General features: G+C 41.2%; 2 protein-coding genes across 6 annotated transcripts; both read right to left on the bottom strand.

Annotated features, from left to right (window-relative positions):
- Positions 1–1,099: 1,099 nt before the first annotated feature.
- LOC111965244 (T-cell surface glycoprotein CD4) lies at positions 1,100–7,565 on the bottom strand. Of its 2 annotated transcripts, none has more exons than XM_023989315.2 (9): positions 7,481–7,565; positions 5,218–5,266; positions 4,538–4,717; positions 4,295–4,432; positions 3,543–3,794; positions 3,377–3,463; positions 2,480–2,628; positions 2,042–2,109; positions 1,100–1,750 (listed from the first exon to the last, which is right to left on the bottom strand). In XM_023989315.2, the coding sequence occupies exons 2-9, from the start codon at positions 5,252–5,254 to the stop codon at positions 1,681–1,683; spliced, it is 981 nt and encodes a 326-aa protein (XP_023845083.1). In that variant the 5' UTR covers positions 5,255–5,266; positions 7,481–7,565; the 3' UTR covers positions 1,100–1,680. The 2 variants fall into 2 exon arrangements, with proteins under 2 accessions (XP_023845083.1, XP_070300143.1); XM_070444042.1 differs by lacking the exon at positions 7,481–7,565 and adding an exon at positions 7,042–7,127.
- Positions 7,566–8,923: 1,358 nt separating this feature from the next.
- On the bottom strand, positions 8,924–22,136 carry LOC111965227 (ubiquitin carboxyl-terminal hydrolase 5). 4 transcript variants are annotated; one of them, XM_023989281.2, is made up of 20 exons: positions 21,590–22,136; positions 20,837–20,965; positions 20,420–20,486; positions 19,963–20,090; positions 19,283–19,428; positions 17,128–17,312; positions 16,780–16,874; positions 16,238–16,431; positions 15,976–16,047; positions 15,289–15,379; positions 14,972–15,097; positions 14,726–14,879; positions 14,384–14,558; positions 13,990–14,078; positions 13,525–13,710; positions 13,002–13,145; positions 10,334–10,476; positions 9,898–10,048; positions 9,461–9,545; positions 8,924–9,250 (listed from the first exon to the last, which is right to left on the bottom strand). In XM_023989281.2, the coding sequence occupies exons 1-20, from the start codon at positions 21,695–21,697 to the stop codon at positions 9,157–9,159; spliced, it is 2,562 nt and encodes an 853-aa protein (XP_023845049.1). In that variant the 5' UTR covers positions 21,698–22,136; the 3' UTR covers positions 8,924–9,156. The 4 variants fall into 4 exon arrangements, with proteins under 4 accessions (XP_023845049.1, XP_023845052.1, XP_023845050.1 ...); XM_023989284.2 differs by having other exon boundaries at positions 13,582–13,710; XM_023989282.2 differs by having other exon boundaries at positions 20,420–20,483.
- Positions 22,137–22,305: the final 169 nt, after the last annotated feature.

The following is a 22,305-nucleotide window of genomic DNA, read 5'->3' as shown; positions in this document are numbered from 1 at the left end:
ATTAAGCTAGAGATGCATGGGCTGCGTTCAATCCGTCTATGTCGGCCTTCCACTCTCGGGTGGAATGTAGCCGAGCTACAGCAGTGTTTGTCAGACCACGAGACATCACAGAACGTGTGTAGAGTCCAAGCGGTTTGGCCTACAAACACTATATGGAAAGGGAGACTTAACGAACACGATGTGTTCTCCGTTTTGTTCTAGGACCCCCACAAGTGTCACGGGACCGTCTGAAGGTAACCATACAAATGAATGGAAGTTTGGGGTTTGGAGATTTTTGGCCAACAAAAATAAGGGGTTAAATATTTGTCCAAAAATATATATATTTCTTTTTGCCATTTTGAATGTGTAATTCAAGGTGTTTCTATGGGCTATAGTAGTAAAGGTCAAATTCAATATTTTATTAAAATATACAAAAATAATAGAATCAGAATTAGAATGAATTAGAATATTTTTGATACCTAAGGGGTCTTAAATTCGAAATGATCAATGGTATGACCTCTTAAAAACAAGTCCATTTGTTAGCTTAGACTTTTAGAGGTTTAAATATATTAATACTTTTTAGACTTTTGCTCAAGTAGTATTTTACTGGGTGACTTTCACTTTTACTTGAGTCCTTTTCTATTAAGGTATTTTACTTTATTCAAGTATGACCATTGGGTACTTTTTTTACACCACACACACACCACACACCACAAACACACCACCACACACACACACACACACACACACAAACACACACACACACACACACACACACACACACACACAACACACACACACACACACACACACACACACACACACACCACACACACACACACACAACACACACACACACACACACACACACCACACACACACCACACACAACACACACAGTTTTTTTTACTGGGCTCGGCAGCTCCAAGACATCACTCGACATGCTTGGAGTCTACATTGTCACTGACAGCTGTCTGCACTCTACTGCACCAGTTAAGTGAAACGTAACCACGGACAACGCCACTAGAATGTATGTAATAGGAGGCTGAAGTAAGTGTTTAAAAAGACTCAAGTAAAAAAGTATCCATATTAAAAGTGAGACGAGTCTCAGCGGTGCATATTATGTTTGAAATCAAACCAAAAAATATGCTTTATATGATCTGTATTCCGTTCAACAAGAAAACACTTTCATTTAACAGGTATATCAATTCATAACATAACATGCGGGTATTTTAAAAAGTAGCCATGACTTTGACAAAATTGTAACGTCTGTAAATATGCCACACTGAACAATATCACAGYAAGAATCATTGCAAAATCATTCTAAAATCGTACAGTATAAGTCTCAGGCTTTGTGTGAAAATGAATGATCATTGAAAATGATCTAAGCACAAAGATGCAATGCAGTAGAGGATGCTCTGACAATGCGGGAAAGACGTCAGATGAAGTTTAATAACATATAGGTAAGAATAACATTGTTTGGTTCTTCCTTCAATATGTGATTTTCAGTTTATAYAATTTCATCATTCATATTTTTGAAACAGACACATAAGCCCATTTACATTATCTCCCCCCTCTCTTTCTCTCTCTCTCCCTTGTATCTCTCAAACTGTATAAGRCTACTTTTCTCTCTCTCGATCATTCTTCCATCCACCCTGTGTCGTCAAGCAATCATGTTCCAGCCCATAATACTCCGCTCCATCAGCGCTGTTGCCGTGGTACAGCCGAAGGCTTCTCTCTCTGYGTCCTCCGGGGTGGACCCTCTAGTGTGCTGTGAAATACATGTGTTAACAATATTAAACGTGACAATGTATCGCTAACTACTTTATATTACATAGTTCCATGTATTTTAAATATTATTTCCATAGCTAGGAAACCTGATTCAACTTGTAAACTATTCATCAAGCACTTGAATAGGCAAATCAGGTGAGCTAGTTCAGGGCTAYAACAAATTGTAAAAGGGGAGGTTTGAAAACCACTGGTCTACGTGACCGTTCAGGAATACACAGTGTGCAGAAATCCCCTTCTATGATTCTACTAGACAGAGCAAAAGAGTAGTTACCGGTTACACTGGCAGTAGTCGTTGGACTTCAGGGGCACTCTGATGTTCTTCATCTTCCGGTCTCTTTTCTGAGGGAGAAAAACATGTATTGTCTTTCTCTTTCATTTGCTGTTAAGCACTCGCTCCACCTGAATATAACTAAATCAATCATTAAGTGGGAGCCGTGGGAAGTATGGGTGCTGAGTGTGCTGCAGTACCCACTGTAAAAATCAGAATTTAAAAAATATATTAATAATAATATACTGTATTTTCTCACAACTGTAGTGCACTAGGCCTTTACTAGTCCTCTATTAGCAGACCGATACAGCATTCTATTGCGCTGACAATATTTTTTTAAATAAATATATATTTATCACTTTGCTTATATGCTTATAGATCACTTTGGTTTCTAAGTTTGGCAGTGACATTTTCATTGATCCCTCTAGACTGTCTCCTCACCTTCATTCTTTTGTTCCTGCGGTGCAGGAGAACAGTGGTCACGATGAGTAAGACCACCACCAGGCATCCTGCTCCCACTGCCACCCACACCCACAGGCTTAAGTCCAGCATGGACACCAACTCAACGGACTGCTGGCTGCCTTTGGTACCTGAGAGACACACAACCAGGGAGCACCTCAGTGAAGACCTCAGAAGTGGCAACTCACCCTCAAAATCGCCGTATTTGTCACGCCCTGACCTTAGAGATCCTTTTTATGTCTCTATTTTGGTTGGTCAGGGYGTGAGTTTGGGTGGGAATTCTATGTCTAGTGTTCTATGTTGTCCTTGTTTTGTATTTCTATGTGTTTGGCCTGGTATGGTTCCCAATCAGAGGCAGCTGTCTATCGTTGTCTCTGATTGAGAACCATACTTAGGTAGCCTGTTCCCACCTGTGTTTGTGGGTAGTTGTTTCCTGTTTTGTGTTTTGTCACCTGATAGGACTGTTTCGTTTTTTCGTGTTTTCTCCTTTGTTATTTTTGTGTTCAGTTTAATAAATTTAACATGGACACGTACCACGCTGCATTTTGGTCCGATCCTTCACACTCCTCGTCAGAAGAAGAAGAAAATCGTTACAGTATTGACGTCAATGCACGGTTGACTCGAAATGTGGCATTTCACACTTGTGAAGATAGAATTTGCCATAGTTTATTTTGTGAATAATTGATTTTATTGAATCACTTTAGATTAATGAGAAACAATAACGTTTTATTTTTGTAACTTTTTGAACAACCCCTCCTCCCGTCCTGAATTGACCAATGTTAAGGAGAGATTGAATAAAGTAGGAGCTTCCAATACCTTTACCATGAGGAAATGAAACAATGAATCAGTAGTCGGTGTTCATAAAGCAGTGATACTCACAGTGATTGCAAGTTGTCACTGCGTTTACATCAGAGTTAGGTCCACTGTGCCCCTGCCCATCATCTTGGCCCTCGTTCGGCAACAAACCTGGGAGAGAAAAGATAAAAGCATTGTAATATTCATTACTACCATGGTTGTATTGGGGATGCTACCACCTATTACCTACTTCTCACGTTGATGGTCTGAGTCTCTTTGTGTGTCTTCTCAGCCTGAGTAATCTGACATGTCCATTCTCCTGTGTCTGACAGGGCCACAGAGCTGAAAGAGACAGTCCTAGAGCCAGGTCGTCCAGGGGCCCCTTCCACCTTTCCACCTGGACTAAGCCACTCCACACTGGGCAAGGGATCCACTCCTGTCACCTGGCACTCGAGGATAGCATTGTTGCCTTCGATGAGTTCATTGGAGGGGTGGACCTTGACTGGTTCAGACAGGGGAGGGAGAAAGGGAGAGGGAAAATAAAGAGGGAGGGGTAGAGTATGACAAGAAAGCGAGGAGGAAAAGATAGGGAGGGAAGAGACAGAGGGAGAAATGTCTAAGGAGAACACAGAAGCTTTCGCCACATGAATTCTGCCATTAGAATTTACCTCTGGTGCAGACCTGGGTTCAAATACTATTTTAAATCTTTTAAATACTTTGAGTATTTGCTTTAGCCTGCCTGGAGTGCTAAGTGGGTGAGGATTACACTTTTGAGACATTTATATTGGTTCCATTGCAACATGGAAGCTCAATCAAGCACAGATACAGCATTTGAAATGATTTCAARTAGTATTTGAACCCAGATCTGCTTGGGTGGTATCATTCAAGTGTACTAGCAATAATAATATCACTTCACTATCACTGCTATAAAAACTGCTAGTTTGCAGGACTGGTGTCCACATTCACTTGCTAAACACCCCATAACCCTATGCGGAGTGACACCTGTGACAATGTCGAGTCTGTGAGGCATCCTTTTCACGTCCACCATACAGATGTAAAGTCCGGCGTCACCATCATTTAGAGCAGAGATTTCCAGCYCGTCCCCTCTCACTTTCGCCCTTCCAACCATGGGAGCATTTCCTGACATGGGGAAAAGACAAGGACTCTAATGAACACTTATTTTTACTGCTACTTTTTCATGAAATAACCCATTTATTTCTTTGTAATGATCTCTTTTCTATCCACCTTTCCGCTGGTTGCCAGTATTTCCTTTAACGTGGAAGATCAGAACAGATTCACTTCCACCCACAGCTTTATGACTCCACTCTACATCYTTGTTAGACGTCTTGACTCCACAATCAATTTTGACAGAGTGCCCCTTTGTCTTGTAGATCACCTCACCCACCACATGGAGAATGCACAGGGCTGAGCGGAGAAAGARAGAGAGAAGGAGAATAAGAGAGGGAGAGAGAGAGTACTGCAATCCCTTTATTATTATTAAAGTACTTCTGTTACTTGTATTATAATGTATTATTAACTTTCCATTTCAATAAAGCATACTGAATTGAAATTGAATTGATAGAGAGAGATGTATCTGTTTATTTACTTTCCCTTTCATACTTTGACTATTTGCACACTGTTGCACACTGTTACAACACTGTACATTTTAAAACTTTTGCGAGTGTAATGTTTACTGTTCATTTCTGATTGTTTTATTTCCCTTGTTTATTTCCCTTTTGTTTATTTTCTATTACACTTTGCTTTGGCAATGTAAACATACATATGTTTCCCATGCCAATAAAACCCTTTGAATTTAATAGAAAGAGAGAGAAGAGAAAGGTGTGTGTGTGAGGGGTAAGAGTAAGAGTACAATGAATACAACAACATTTTAATATTTCAATCATGTAGTGTAGATCTTTACCCACCGAACACAAACCAGGAGAAAGTCTTCATATTGGACATTTTATCTGAAATCTGGAATGCAAATTTAAATGACATTCATGCAGTCAAAATGCATAGAAGATTTTAAGGAGAGATTGACACTTTTGAAACATCTAAAATGTAAAGTATATTCTATAAAAATGATCTTAAACCTTTGTTTGGCTCAAGTACATTTCTAAGTAGAGTTTAATCTAGACTTTATGTTCTTACATGGCTTCTGTTTGAGCAAACTTGTGGTTTCTAACCACAAGGCTACTTCCCCTMTCTCTCTCTAACATTTATATATGTATAAAAAGATAAAACATCTGTGAAAAAGTCAAAAGAGTCAAATGTTTCTTTGCATGACTAGAGCTGTGATGATAGTTTTCAGAGCAGGGCTAGATTMTTTTCTATCTTTTCATTATTTTCAGAAMTTACTCCAAACATTTGACACATTTCAATAACAGGTAGATGTATATATAATAAYATTAATAAGCATATAGGCCTCTCTAACCGATAACAACAAAAACGTATGTAATGAATTGTGACTGAGTATGTAAATATGTATAATCATCATCACCATTATTATCGAAATACTCATATATGAAAATCATTAGTCTATATCAGAGCAAAATACAAATAACTTTGTGCCATAACTCATAGTTCATGGATAGAAATCCCAGTAAATAAATTAACTGAAAATCGATAACAAAGGCAGTAAATATTCTGATTTACAGTATAATATTAGTTACACGTTTTCAAGAATGATATCCCTCTGAAGATGGTTTATTGAATAACAATAAGTAATCTATCACTCCATAATTGTTTTAGTAAATAGTAATTATATATAATTAACTCATTTTCACTATTGATCGTAATAACTTCATTTATTACAGCCGTATTAGTAATTGGGGCAATGCTTGACTACTTTACAATATTCACCTTTTACTTGAGCAACTTAATTAAATTTATACCCATTTATTTATAATGATACTGTATGCCTACTTGAAATCGGCATTTCCTACTTTATCAGGTGTTTGATATCGATGTAATTCTTAACACTATCTTTGATAACTTTCAAATATTCAATTATTCCACAAAGCCTATATCTGAAGACCATGCTATTCGCAGAGGTGAATTATAGTCTACTTTAAAATGTACTGTAATTTACTAATAGTAATCATCTTTGTTATCACCTGTAATCAAATAAAACATTTGACAAAATTGCAGTAACCTAATAATTCTTCGATTCGTATCATGATGTATTATCTCACTTTGATCAACTCACAAACGGTGATAGGCTACAGAWAATGATTGTTTGATATTGTGTAGGCTGTTGAGTAGGCTGTTAATCTATGGTTGATTTATTTGCAAAGAAGTAGCATAACAAATAAAACGTGGCTAAAAACGTAGATGCCTGCTCGATAAAAGCCTATCCTACAATATCTYTTCGATATACTATTGATCAAGAGCTATTAATTTGCTGTAACAATTTTTTTTTTTACTTGTCTTTGTGTGTTATGGAACATTATAATAGTCTACTGATTGTGGTGATTTAACAGTTTTAAGGCCAGGCTGAAATGACATTTTTGCAAATACCTATCAGTTTTGAGATTTTGTTAGCGTTTTGGTCAGTTAATATTTGTATTTTCAAAACTTGATGAAAATGTTAATCATACTACCATCATAAAGATTTTAATGCATTTTAAACACTTTAAAATCGACATACGTCAATATTTTCAAAGCTCACTACATTAAATTACAGATAATTTAAATGTCCATTTCATAGAGAATGTCACAAATTGGACTGACTATATTTAGTAACTTACTTTGAAGAGATGGTGATTCGGTCTAAATAGGCGTTTGGTAGTCTAAGTCAGACTCTTCCCACACCCCAACTAAGAAGCATCTGCGTTAATCAAATTTTAGTCCGGTCCGGGAGTATCTAAACAAAAKGACTCCAAAATATTTAGGCTGGTTTCGTCCAGAAAAATGGATCTGCGCAATATGCAAATATGATATACTAATTTGCATATTTGTAAAACATATTTCTGGATAAATGTAATATAAAAAAATATTATATTTGTGTCTAAATTCARCCGGTAAAAGTTGATTATCCGTCCCCTCTCCCTTCAACATTTCCCACGAACTAAAAATAATAAAACTCCTCTCCTCTCTCGGTAAAAAAAACATATAGCCCATGCAACTGAACTAGCTCCGACAAACATATGGKAACATTAATATTACCTGATCTGATTTGTAATTTACCTGAAATTGATTCTCAAAACGTCTTAGGTTACAAAAATCAGAGAAAAAAMCCCACGTTGTCCTTTCGCGACAATACACTAATGAGTATGCGTTGAGGATAGTGACGGMGTAGAGCGGAAGAGATCGAGAAAAAACGTCTGCACTTTGGAAAGATTGTGGGTTTACGCATGCTACTTGCCTGCGCCTTCTTTGCAAACTCCTTATTTGATTTTGTATTCACCTTCCACCAGTGACCCAACTTCATAGGAAATTGGCTCCTTACTAAAAGTCCAATCTGCAAAATGTGCTGTATATAGGAAACATTGCATTTGCGCTGAATGACTGCATATAACTAAGTATCGTGACATACTTTTTTGTGATGATCCTTTATGACGTGAACTTGACAGTAATACCACTTAAACGTCTCATGTAAATATAGTATGTTCTTTTGCATTATCAATAGTAGCCTACTTTAAAAATCTACCTTATAAAACCACGCTATTAAACCAAATAAAAGTAGGATATTATCTTTTTTTCCAGCCTATCAAAATAAATTGAACGGCAAAATTGATATTCAATGATATGGCCTTGGGTCTTCCAGGCATGTGGCCATGAAGATATACACACCTGAAAGACTACTAAAATAGTTCTTAGAAGAGCAGCAGCAAACATAAAATGAGTCAAAATGTAGTATGGTGTAACTAATATCAACCAATTAACCCCCACAATGATCCCACTCCCACCCTGTGATGAAGACAAGACCTATAGTTGCACTCTCACCACGTGTCACTGGCATGTAAGAGCCCTCAGGAAGATGTTGAGTCTGGACTGATGCTAGTGCAGAGCACCATGACTCACCTGGTGTCCCCGGCTCTTCAGTGAGAGCCTGCATATAAGAACCCAGAGCAGCAGGGCCACTCGATGACTAGTGGTCACTAGTCACATCCATCTCAACACAATCACACAACAAGCAGGGGCAGCAGAAACACATCTTTATTTGTCAGAGCAGAAGTAACAAAGGAACTAATTTGAGCAAAATAAACAAAACAAAAATCAGCCAGATATCACCCTCGCTACACTTGAAAGAACAACCTGTTTGGTTTAGTTTTTATTTAGTTGTTTTTTTAAAATACACATTTGATTTTTTTTGTATTTTATTAACGTTTCCCTCTCGATTACTGTGGATGCCAAACTTATGAAAATGCCATGTTGGAACACAGAAGGGGGAGAGAAGGGAGGCAGTGCTTGGCTTAAGAAGCARTAACAATACAACAGATGCTAGTCAATAAGTGGCATGTTGTTCAGGGAAGAGGGGGGGGGCGGGAACATTGTTGCCATAGACACTGTATAATGATACCAGTATCTATCATGAGTTGATTGGTGTCAGTTGCAAGATGAGTATACACTTAGAAGGGGTGAATACACCAGCAGCCTTCCACCAACACTAGTGTTTGTAAAAAGTGAAAAAAAAAAATAAAAAAAAATAAAGACTTCTCCTTTAAAACACCCCATCCATTCCACCTGCCTGTGTCTGCGTACATAGTTGTGGGAAAAGTGTATTCATTTAAACCCTACATTTGTCAGTTCAGAAGCTTGTGTCAGAGCATTCTTAGTAGCTCAGTGTGTGACAGTGTGTATAATATGTGCATGTTGGCGACCCTCTTCCCCTCCCTAAGTGAAACTCTGCCCCCCTCCGTTCACTCGGTGACTCTCCGGTAGAAGTAGAGGTAACCCAGGTCCTTGGGCGGCTTCTCTGAGGCACAYACTTTCTGATCGTTAAAGATAACCCACCTGAGAGAGAAGAGGAAGAGAAAAACACACAGACATGAGAAAACAAGAAACAGCACTTTAAAGCTGAGCCTAGATTGTTATAACCACAGAATCTCAACAGCAACACCRTGCACCACAGAAGTGGGCATTAAGTAGAACGACATTCATGTATCAAGTGTGTGTATAAAAGGAGTGGTTTCTTCTATATGAAATGGAGAGAACGGCGCTTACTGTTGGTCCTTCTTGATGTGGCAGACGTAGTGGCCGCACATAGTGCTCGTGCCCATGTGACTGATGAAGGCAAACAGCTCATACTCTGGAAGAGAGGAGGATAGAGGAGAAAAAGGAAGACGTACATAGTAGACATCAGTGACAGTGCATCTATACTGCAATTGGACATCAATTTCAATACAGYGGGTGTTTCAAATGGAAAGATATGGACAGACAACAATTTGGAGTATGTGCGCATTGTCAAAACACATGTAATATGCTTTCCACAAAGAGGAAATCATTAACCAATAAATGTTGTGGGAAAAAGTAAGTATATTCTTTGTTTTCCAGGAGTGCGTACATACAGATGCTTTGAAGAGAATATTAAAATATGTTCAAACGTCCAACCCAAACTGGACCCACTCCCCTTCACCCGCTTCCTCTCGCTGTTGACTTACTGCCGGGCCCGTCTCTGACTTTAGGCCCAGGAGGGGGCTCCCGGGACCCCTCGCTCTCGGCGGCCGAGCGGCCCCCCTCTGAAACCTCCATGGACTCTAGATCATCCAGGTGGGAGAAGATCCAGTCCACGGCGCGCTCTAGGACGTTACTCTGGAAGAGGAGAGGAGAGACCACTTGGTTAAAGGTTGGAGACCTGACCAGCAGCACAAATGAGTGTGAACTTCAACCGTGTGCTAGAATAGAGTATATTGTGCCAAAGGTCTAATCATACCAGTAAATTCCACGAGGTGAATGCAGCTACTGAGCATGTGCGAAATCTCATTGCAGTTGTATTATTTCTTTGAAGCAACATCAAGGAGTTCTGTCACTACAGCAGTGCTAGACGTGAAGGGGAGTTTATTACATTCATAGTAATGGTAAGGGAAACAGTCTCACCGTGGCCCTCAGTGCTCGCGTGGCCTGGTCTCGGCTGAAGCCCATGGAGACGATGGTTGCTAGGTGCTCCTCAGAAAAGCTCTCTGTGGGCGTGGTCCCGGGAGCGGAGCTGGTGCCCGGCAACACCAAGGGAGCGGAGAAATCTGCAGCCAATCACAGAGGGGGAGGAAACGTGAATATAACGTACATAATGAAATCAGTTACATGGTTTCGTGAAATTACTATTGTAAAACAACGTTGCTGGAAATGACTAATTGGTTCTACTTCACGGTCAATCACATGGCAGTCCATACCATTTAACTTACACTACCGGTCAAGTTTTATAACACCTACTCACTCATTCCAAGGGTTTTTTCTTTATTTTTACTATTTTCTACATTGTAGAATAATAGTGAAGACATCAAACTATGAAATAACACATATGGAATCATGTAGTAACCAAAAAAAAGTGTTCAACAAATCAAAATATTTTATATTTGAGATTCTTCAAATAGCAAGCTGATAGCCCTATTTGGTAAAAGATCAAGTCCATATTATGGCAAGAACAGCTCAAATAAGCAAAGAGAAACAGCAGTCCATCATTATTTTAAGACATGAAGGTCAGTCAATACAGAACATTAAGAACTTTGAAAGTTTCTTCAAGTTCAGTCGCAAAAACCATCAAGTGCTATGATGAAACTGGCTCTCATGAGGACCACCACAGGAAAGGAAAACCCAGAGTTACCTCTGCTGCAGAGGATAAGTTCATTAGAGTTACCAGCCTCAGAAATTGCAGTCCAAATAAATGCTTCAGAGTTCAAGTAAMAGACACATTTCAACATCAACTGTTCAGAGGAGACTGTGTGAATCAGGCATTCATGGTCAAATTACTGCAAAGAAACCACTACTAAAAGGACACCAACTAGAAGAAGAGACTTGCTCGGGCCAAGAAACACTGGGAATGGACATTAGACCGGTGGAAAGCTGTCCTTTGGTCTGGAGTCCAAATTTGAGATTTTTGGTTCAAACCGCTGTGAGACGGCCCTGAATGTCTGAACCGTCTCAGTGCTTCTCCTTCTAATAGGGCGCTTCCCCTTTAATTCCCAATTAAATAGCCAGCATCAGCTGCACAAAAGTGGGGTTGTGATGGTGGTGCGAATGTGGATGTGTTCAACCCTCAGTTCCGAAGCTCCTTTTGTTATGTTGTATTTAAAAGTGTGCTTTGTGGCCTTGTCTCAACTTTAACCAGGATCGGATCCACTCATTTCTTCCTTTGGACTACACATTAGTTGGTCTCCGCTGTTTCGTCGTGGCCTTTCTCAGCTGGAGATCTGTTGGCGGATTGGATTGACTGACTACAACTATTTTGCATACAGTATTTCATTTGTTTTAGTGCGATGTATACCGTGATGATTTATGTGGTCAGTTGTAGTTGAAGACGTGTTGAGATTTAAAACTATGGTTGTGTGGTAAAATAGTTGATATTGATTGTATGATTGAGACTGGGTTTACTCTACACTTTTATGAATGGACAAACATCGCGTGACTAAGGTCACTTGAGTTCCCTGAACTCCTTTACAGGGCTGGACTCTTTTAGGCCTGAGGTACGGGACATTTCTGGAGGAACCAGAGCTCATTATATTGTGTGTGTGATCATTTATGTTGGTAATACAACCCACGCAAAAGAATACAGCTGTTTTGAAGTTATTTCTAATGTTTTTAGGGTTTATGAAAAGTGTATATCCATCCTGACTTTTAAATGAGTCCTTTGTATTGGTGTAGGACTTGACAGACCAGACGGGACTCATTCCCTCCCAAACCAAAAGGAGAAATCAATATTTTCTCTGGTAGGCACAACCTACCTGGCACCCCTATAAACAATAACCTCAAGTCAAAACCGTTACACTCGGTTTGGGTGAACTGATTATCTCCGCATGTGTATTTCCCACCGTAAAGCATGGAGGTGTTATGGTGTGGGGGTGCTTTGCTGGTGACACTGTCTGATTTATTTAGAATTCAAGACACACTTAACCAGCATGGCTACCACAGCGTTCTGCAGCAATACGCCATCCCATCTGGTTTGCGCTTAGTAGGACTATMATTTATTTTTCAACAGGACATTGACAAAACAAACCTCCAGGCTGTGAAAGGGATATTTGACCAAGAAGTAGAGTGATGGAGTGCTGCATCAGATGACCTGGCATCGACAATCACCCGACCTCAACCAAATTGAGATGGTTTCGGAGTCGGACCGGTTTCGGAGTCGGACCGCAGATTGAAGGAAAATTAGCCAACAAGTGCTCAGCATATGTGGGAACTCCTTCAAGACTGTTGGAAAAGCATTCCAGGTGAAGCTGGTTGAGAGAATGCCAAGAGTGTGCAAAGCTGTCAAGTCAAATGGTGGCTATTTGAAGAATCTCAAATATAAAATATATTTTGATTTGTTTAACACGTTTTTGGTTACGACATGATTCCATGTGTTATTTCATAGTTTTGATGTCTTCACTATTATTTTACAATGTAGAAAATAGTCAAAGAAAGAAAAAGCCTTGAATGAGTGTAGGTGTTATAAAACTTTTGACCGGTAGTGTATATTTCTCAACAAACACCACCCACTTACAGCCCTACATCCATGACAGACACACGTGTTTTATGGTATATTTGACAAAACTGATCCTCCGTGACCTACCTGGGTCGTCCATGTGCCCCATGACCCAGTTCATGGCTGCGTCGATTCCAGTATTCCCAGTATAGTACACAGCCTTCCTGCAGGCCTCCAGTGGGAATCCCATCTCACACAACTGGGACACGGTGGAGTCGTCCAGGACTGGGGCTGAGAGAGAGAGAGAGAGTGAGGAGGGGAGGGGGTCTAATTATATGGATGCACTCCACAGACAGCAGCAACAATAAGGATGTCACGAACGGTCCTAACAACTGCTGAGAAACTGGACATTTGGAGACGGCCAACAAAATAAAACCACGTTGGCAAACCATATTAAACTCATTCTGGACCATAAGAGCAAAACCAAGTCTCTTTCCCACCATAGAATTGAAATGATAACTCACATCACCTCACTGAAAATACAAAACCAAATTTTAAAWAAGGTGTAAACACAAAAACATGGAGAAAACATAAGAGGGAAAGAAGAAAAGGAAAATATGACGGGACGAAGGGATGAAGGAAGGAAAGGTCAGAAAGGACAGAGACTGACAAAGTAGTGGGGAGTAGAGCGAGTCGTCCTCCTCGTTGCCGTGGGAACCCAGGATACCTTTGACCTCCATGTCAGGGGTCATGAGAGGGGGTGGGGCCACCTCTGGCAGAAGCTCCTCCCCCGGCTGCTGGCCGGTCCCACGGAGCGCAGTCAGGTCCAGTGTGTCGGGAACGTCAATGCTCACGTCTGCAGGGACAAACAAACATCTATTTAGTTGACAGGGACTGGGCCACATTAATCCCACATTTCAGTTCTCACATTAATGGAAAAGTAATTTAAAAATGTGTTGTTCCTTGGACTTGTCAAGCAACTACAATGGAATTTCCCACTTGAATTGAACTGATATCGTCTGTGATAACCCACAGGTGTAGATGTTGCATGTGTATGTAAATGAAAATAAAATGGTACTCAATACAGAAGATCATGTAGACCTTGTTTACACTGTGTGCAGAGCAGACGACTCACCTAGTTTCTTGGGGACCCAGTCCTGTCCAAAAGTGAACTTCTTAACCTGGATAACCATGTGGTCAGGGAAAGAGGCAAAGCGGGTGGTCCTGAAAGAGGGACGAAGAGAGAGCGAGACCAATTACAAACTACATTTTCCCTTGGAAAATGCATTGATGGGATGATTTAATTCAGGATTTTCCAACTCCAGTCCCCGAGTACAGCACACATTTTTGTTGGACCCCCAGACAAACTCACCTGATTCAACTCATTGAGGGCTTGATGACAAGTTGAATCAGGCGAGCCTGTCCGGGGCTATTACAAAAATGTGTGCTGTWGTGGGTACTCGTGGACTGGAGTTGGGAAATACATTTCATTGATTGATAGACTGAGTGAATCGCGTGCGTTGTCATACTTGGTGGCGGTGGTCTTGGCCTGCGCGGCGGAGCTCCAGAAGTCTGTGAGCGTCTCCGGTTCGCTGAGCGCCGCCATGCACGCTGTGAACGGGATACAGGCGCGCACCGGCGCGGGGGTAGGGGCTCCCGACGAGTCTGCCTCCTCACGCTGACGCTCAGCCTCCTGCAGCTCCTCTGATGGAGAGAGAGGGATAATTGATGTACTCAATTTAAATAAATGTTACTTTGTGAAGAATATATTTRACTTATAAAAACTTGTTGGTTGACTTATTTAATGAGGCTTCAATAAAAACCAAGGGAATTGACACAATAACAAACTACATTTCCCATGAGCCCCTCACCTGTGTTGGTGGCCTGGTCCATGGGCACAGGTAGCTGGAGGATGTAGTCCACCCTCTGTGTGTACTTTGCTTTCTGTGACTGCTGACACACGATCCTCTCCTCTACCAGGAAACGGAAGGCTTCAGATGGGTTCACCCCCGAACGACAGTTTCTCTGAGGTAGAGGTTAATAAAACAAAACTAAGAAAATGGGGTACAACGGGGGGGGGGGGGGGAGACTGATGACAGAAGATGGAAAGACTTTACCTCCACCATATTAATGAAGTGTAATAAGAACTCCTGGGCGTCTTGTTGCCGATTGGTGGAGAACTCCGGGTGGCCCCGCCCAACAAGTGCTTTGAACATACGCGCTGCTATGCCAACCTGGTCACCCTGGAAACCCCAAAAAATTGATTTAGACAATACACATGGAAAATGAAAACACAATCGCTTAATGTAAACACAACTAGAAAAACCTTGTCATGTTTGGAGACAGGTGTTTGAGGCGCCAGTGCTACGGTTGCTAGCATTCTGACTTAAGAAAAAGTTCCTGCACAATCTTCTMGTGCTTTCCATTCACTTACTCTGGGTTCAGAGCTGGGTTCAGARCCCTCTCCKGGGTCAGGGGCTGGTTTGGAATACTCGCCCGACAACAGACCATAGCCCAGCTTTGCTCTGAAATAAGGGAGAGATGTTGAACATCAAACAACGTTGGAACAAAGTCAATTTAAAATGTATAAATAGAGGATAATATAAACAGGAATTACTGATCCATCGGAAGAAATCCTATTTCTTAAACTAAACAGTCTTATAAATTAGGGGAAAGTGTTGCATTTTTCCCCAAAATACTTAAAAATAGGTGCTAACAATTACCATCCCTGTATCTTATCTAATGTAAGTCTTGGCCATAGAAATKGATTGTTTTTTCTCAGATAAGTGAACGGTTAGTGACATCTGGTGGAGAAAGGCTGGCCTTCAGACAATGACCTACTGTCCATCCAAACATAACACATGCATCTCACAGTGCCAATGACTATGCATGTGTGTGCCATAACAGTTGTCTGCCAGTGTGACTAGCTTWGAATACACGYGTTATAACCCTGACTCTGTGCTACTTCCAGACACAGGTGTGTGTAGTCTCAAGGTTGTTGGGAAAAGGCAGGTTTAATAAACCGTATTTATGTTTGACGCGAAATGGATAACAACGTTAAGCTTGTGTGAGTGTGTGCATGCTGCACTGAAAAAGAAAATAACATTTGGTGGAAACTCACACTTGGGTTTTGAAGTCCTGGGTGGGGTCGCTTGGAGCTTCATTGAAGATCTTGTCAATGTTGGAGACGTACCTGAGGCGGGGTACACACACACACGACAGAGGSGTTTCGTGAGTAATTTCCAGCACTCTTTTTACAATCTGTCTAAATTGCTCTTTATCTCAGGGCCAATGGGCCCTGGTCAAAAGTAGCACACTAGAAATGGAATAGGGTTGCATCTGGGACGCAGRCTAAGAGGTAGAAGTGATAGACGGTTACTGACTTGCTCTGGAAGTCAGGCACGGTGAAGAGGACTTGCATGACCGAGTTCAGGTAGCAGCTGTTGCCCAGGTTCTTCATGCCGGTGAGGCCGGGGCCCGATAGAGGCCGCAGGGTGGCCCCTGACTCCTGGATCACCTCCCACTCCCCCACACGCTGGTTCACCGCTATCTCCAGCTCTGTCATCGTACGCTCCGTCTGCATGGGAAGAGAGGTGTCGAGGAGAGAGAGAAACGGGGAAGGAACCGGAGATGGAAAGACAATGACAGATGAACCAGATGGAGAGGACTGATCCCACAATGAGCACCATCGCTCATTTTGTTGTTATAACACAATAAATATGAGCTATTTAAAATGGGTCCAGGCCAGCTTTGAACATAATTTTGTCACTAGAACACTGGTAAGGCAAGTACGGACAAGTATAGTCCTTATTCATGGAGGAAAATGTCTGTCACTAAAGAAAAATAGTCCTTAAACCACAACACTGCAGCATGAGAGAGCCTGCCCATCGAGACCCTGTATCTTTATTGATTTCGGCAGTCCTACCTTTTCCATGGTCATCATGTCGATGCCAAAGTGGGACAGGTGTTCGGGGAGCTTTGGATCCAGTACCATATCATCCTCGTCATAGGAGTACACATCTGGAAAGGCCACAGAAGCAAGTCAGACATTAAAAGCTCAAAGAATACAGCCTCTAACCAAGTTACAACTGTCTTGGAGTCCTTTTCCTTTCCAGTGTTTTCTTAAATTGTCCCTTTTCAATAATTCAAGGGTAAGCATGTCAATATGGATTCTGTGACTGCTGGAATATTGGGACTAGTAAGAAGCACTTGGTAAATAAAACAGAATTGTGTTGTTTCAAGTGTCCAAGTATTCGTTTTGTGTTGCCATCACCTGCTCCGTCGGGGGTGATGGTACCCAGTTTGACAGCCAGAGGGTGTCCCGTCTGCTGGAAGTGCAGGAGGGCATGGTTGTTCCCCCCGGAACCATCAAAATACCTGCGACCGCAGAACACCCTTCCGTCCGACAGGTTCATCCACAGGTTCTCCTGCAGGTCACACACCTCACACCGCCAACCACTGGAAGACAAGGATGGCGCGAAGGGAGAAAGTTGGAGAGGGGTGGGTGGGGAGAGGCAGAGAGAAAGGAAGAATCATTGAATGATGGAGAGGAAGACAGAGGGAGAATGAGAGATTGTTCATTCTCTGCCAATCATTCACTAAAACATATTTATTTAGGCTACATGTTGACAAATTATTTAATATATTAATTACGCCATCAGACCTTGTATATGATCCAAGTCGATGATGAAATGAATGGACATTTATGAAGCAAAAGGAGCAAAATTGTCAAGTTCCTTTAAAACTTCACTAGGGTAGGGGGCAGCATTCGGGATTTTGGATGAAAAGCGTGCCCAAATTAAACTGCCTGCTACTCAGGCCCAGAAGCTAGGATATGCATATAATTAGTAGATCTGGATAGAAAACCCTCTGAAGTTTCCAAAACTGTTAAAATAATGTCTGCGAGTATAACAGAACTGATATGGCAGGCGAAAACCCGAGGAAAATCCAACCAGGAAGTACTATTATTTTGAAAGGCTGTTTTTCCATTGAAAGCATATCCACCATACAAAGACTTAGGACCCAGTTCACGAGCTCTATGGCTTCTTCTACATGTGGCCAGCCTTTAGGCATTGTTTCAGGCTTTTACTCAGAAGAATTAGGGAGATACAGCACTTTCAATCAGTGGCCAATGGAAATTTCCAGACATCAGCCATGCGCCTGATCGGGAACGCGCCTTTCTTGTTTCTCCTTTTCTATTGACGAAGCTTTTGCCCAATTGAAATATTTTTGATTATTTATGACTAAAACAATCGGAGGATTGATTTTAAACATCGTTTGGCATGTTTCTACTAACTTTTATTGTACTTAAAAAAAAAAAAAAAATGTCTGGACTTACTAGACAAAACGTGCAAACAAAAAGAAGGTTTTTGGTCATAAAGAGGGACATTATCGAACAAAACTAACATTTATTGTCTAACATGGAGACCTGGGAGTGACACCAGATGAAGATCAAAGGTAAGTGATTAATTTTAATGCTATTTCTGACTTTTGTGAGCCCTCTCCTTGGCTGGAAAATGGCTGTATGGGTTTCTGTGGCTAGGTGCTGAACTAACATAATCGCAAAGTGTGCTTTCGCCCTTTTTTTTTTTTTTCAATTTAAAGTTTTATTAAGTTTTCAATCAACCAACCAAACACATTCCACATTCACAGATGTGACAGACTTTAAAAAAAAATAAAATAAATTGTTATATATATATATATATATATACACACACACATACATACATATATATACACATACATACACACAAACGTAAAGCCTTTTTGAAAATCTGACACAGCGGTTGCATTAAGGAGAAGTTTATCTTTATTCGTATGTTTAACACTTGTATCATTTATCAATGTTTATGATGAGTATTTCTGTAATTTGATGTGGCTCTCTGCACTTTCACCGGATGTTTGTTTGAGAGAATGCATTTCTGAACATAACTCGCCAATGTAMACTGAGATTTTTGGATATAAATATGAACTTTATCGAACAAAACATACCGTACATGTATTGTGTAACATGAAGTCCTATGAGTGCCATCTGATGAAGATCAAAGGTTAGTTTAATTTGATCGCTATTTCTGACTTTTGTGAGCCCTCTCCTTGGCTGGAAAATGGCTGTATTGTTTTCTGTGACTAGGTGCTGACCTAACATAATCGCATGGTGTGCTTTCGCAGTAAAGCCTTTTTGAAATCGGACACGGTGGTTGGATTTACAAGAAGTTTATCTTTAAAATGGTGTATAATACTTGTATGTTTGAGGAATTTTAATTATGGGATTTCTGTTGTTTTGAATTTGGCGCCCTGCAATTTCACTGGCTGTTGTCGAGGTGGGACGCTACCGTCCCACTTGTACCAGAGAGGTTAACGCCGGAATGCTTGTGATGTTCTGAGCTGGCATTGGCTAGAATAACAACCGAGCCTAACCAGACTCTCACCTGGGAGGGATCTTGGTGCCGTTGTTGAGCTGCTCGAGTTCGACGGCGTGCCGGGACTCCGCCCGCAGCTCGCCGTCCCACTGCTGCACTTGCAGGGCATGAGACACTGAGTCTGCAGACATCAGCCCCGCCATGGCTAGAGATACCTAAATGGATATAAAGAAGGTTATAGGTGGTTACAACAAGAATGCATGGTCAATCTATATTAAGTGTAATATCTAGAGCAGGGGTCGTCAACAGGCTGCCCGTGGGCCAAAACCATCCCGCTAGTGGGTTTTTTGCGCCCCCCAAAGTTAGTTGTTCAAAAAATATACTAAATTCAGATAAAATGAGTATACTTTAGGAAATCTGTTCCCAAGTATTCCCCACACAAAAAAAGAAGTGATCGTGTCTCAAATATTTTCAAATACAATCTCTTTTTGGGCTTAGCTGTGGTCAATTTGCAGTGTCAAAATTATAATTAATTTCCATCTCCCCAACCATTCCCTCTAACATAAAAAAAAAAAGCAGAATCGTATTAGTTTCCAATGCATACACTAACTATGAATGAAGGGATTCAAAACCACATGCCCATGGCAATGAGAGGGCCTCTTTCTAAACACAGACAAACACACAACATTTAAGAGATAATTAGCAAAGTTGAGGCAACACTTGAGGTGTTCACCCACAAAGTGTCTCACCCTCTCTCTCACAACATCTGGCATGGTGGCGAGGTCATCGGATGTAACTTCCTGTCTATCAGGGAAGAGGACGACCTTTACTTCCTCCTCATACTGCTCCTGCTCCACATTGAACCCTCCMTCGATCCCTGAGACAGAGAGGAGGAGTGTAAATAGACATTATATCAGTTTCATTGATCTATCATGGCAGAGTCATTTCTGAAAGTTTTGGCTCCAACCGGATAGAATGGAAAATGTTGGTGTCAGCGTCCCTGAAGGCTAGCCTGGGTACCAGTATGTTTAGCTATCATTCCACTCTGTGTCATATGCTAAAAACATGCTTTTCATGACATGGAATACAAGGAGTGGAATGTTAGTAGAAACAGACTGGTACCCAGGCTACCTGAAGGCTGCTTCGGGGTTCTTTGCACCCACAGAGGCCTGTCTGAAAATGTGCTACTGTTAACTCTGCTGTTACCTATGGCTAATCGGGTGGGCTTCTTCTTGGGTGGGTCACCGGATCCAGAGTTCTCATCATCTTCCTTCTGGGGAAAATGACAGTTCAGATTTAGTGAATTGTGGAATGTCTCCATCCACAAGAAAGGTGGTTCATTCATAGTGTATAATTTCTTATAGACATTGAGCAAACCAAACACAAGTAGCTGCCATTTAAACTAGCTGAACTGGCCTGATGGCACATTGTCATTAGATGCTGCCAGTTCCCTGTCATACTGTGTAAAGGTGTATTACTTTTGTACTGTCTAGAGAGCAATAATTTTGATTTCGACACTCAATGTGTTGTTGTTTGGCCACTATTCAGCCTCAAGTGCCTCTATTGCTGGCTAGACTCAGCCAGACTTCAGTAAAAGGCTTAAAGGAACAGTGTGTAACTCACTGGAGCTTTGCGGGTCTGGGAGATGTGCAGGTAAGCCCGCTGTCCGCTCCTGGTGTGGTGTCTATCCACATACTGGCTGCCGAACCCAAGGAAACTGTTCATGCACACATACAGGCCTCCTTCACTCTCCTAAAAAAAAATATTTTTAAAAATGCGAGAACATTAAGGTTAGTCATTACATTGGCTGTCTTGGTAACTGGACAGCTGCTAGTTTACCCAACAACCTATTGGGTGTAACCGTACAGTAGTTGAAGTTACCCATGCGACCAACTCATAACATTGAAGAGCATCATTACAACCGACAGTGTGATCATCTAGCATGCTAACTAGCAAGTTAACGTCAGTTAGCTAAACAGTTGGAATGACACGTCAAGTGGCAGCTATAGTTAGCCAACTGGCTAACTAGCGTTAAACTTGAAAGGTAACGTTGGCTAACTACGTATCGTTACTGTGAGTTCATTGACAACTGGTCGTGATGATATTCGGAAATTATTTGACAACCACTGGTTACAGTAACTAGCTAACGTTAGCTGAATGCTAAAGATGTTAGCTAGCTGGTTAACGTTTCTCAATGTAGCTACAGTAGCCAACTAGTTAACGCGTTAGCTAGCTATTGTTGTTACTAGCTAACTACCAACATAGCTAGCTGTATAACTGGTAATACACAAATAAAAAATATCCAACGAAAAAGCATATCTAAAAGACAGGTTTAATACGAAGCTAATAACGTTAGATGAGAAGACGGTTACTCACCGGAGAAGAAAATGACAAGGCGCATTCGTCTTTGTGGACACGGTCCCCGGGCCTCGGAACCCGAATTGTAGACAAAACCGACATCAAAACCTCGCTTACCTCCGCCATCTCAAACTAACTAATTCTGCCTTCCAGTCGGACACTTGTTCATCTGAGTTTGGACCCTAGCTTTTGATTCCGCAGCTTTGACTACTGTCTGTTTGTACTGCTCTTCCCCTCTCTCTGTTTGTCTGTCTTCCCCCCAATGAATGGCTTGATGCCTCCCTGTTTGTGTGGACGCAAGGCCGAACGCGCATAACACGCTCCGGGTAGCGTGGTAATCGTAATATATAGAGTACAAACTACCACACAATTATGCGATGTTGTGTTTGAAAGAGAAACATGAATTAAGTATGAATTCAGATCGCCAATTAATCAAATGTATATTAAAACGTTATTTAACTTCTAACAAAGACATACAATAAAACGCACAGGCAAAATAGACACCATCTGCTTATATCACACATAGCCTTTTCAGTAATTACGGTCATGTTTAAGGACTCGCCACTTCGACGAAGAGAAGGCGAAAATTTCAGGGTTTTTTAAAGCACCAAATGATCTACTGCCACCGCGTGGGTGGAAAGAGAACTTCACACAAACCCCAAATATGTCAATGAAATTGTGGAAAAAGATACAGGATTGGATGTGTCATATCAGCTGCCACCTTTAATGCTGAT

The sequence above is a fragment of the Salvelinus sp. IW2-2015 genome, linkage group LG6.1 (assembly GCF_002910315.2).
Source record: "Salvelinus sp. IW2-2015 linkage group LG6.1, ASM291031v2, whole genome shotgun sequence".
Lineage (NCBI taxonomy): Eukaryota > Metazoa > Chordata > Actinopteri > Salmoniformes > Salmonidae > Salvelinus > Salvelinus sp. IW2-2015.
This window is presented reverse-complemented; position numbering and strand designations above follow the sequence as displayed.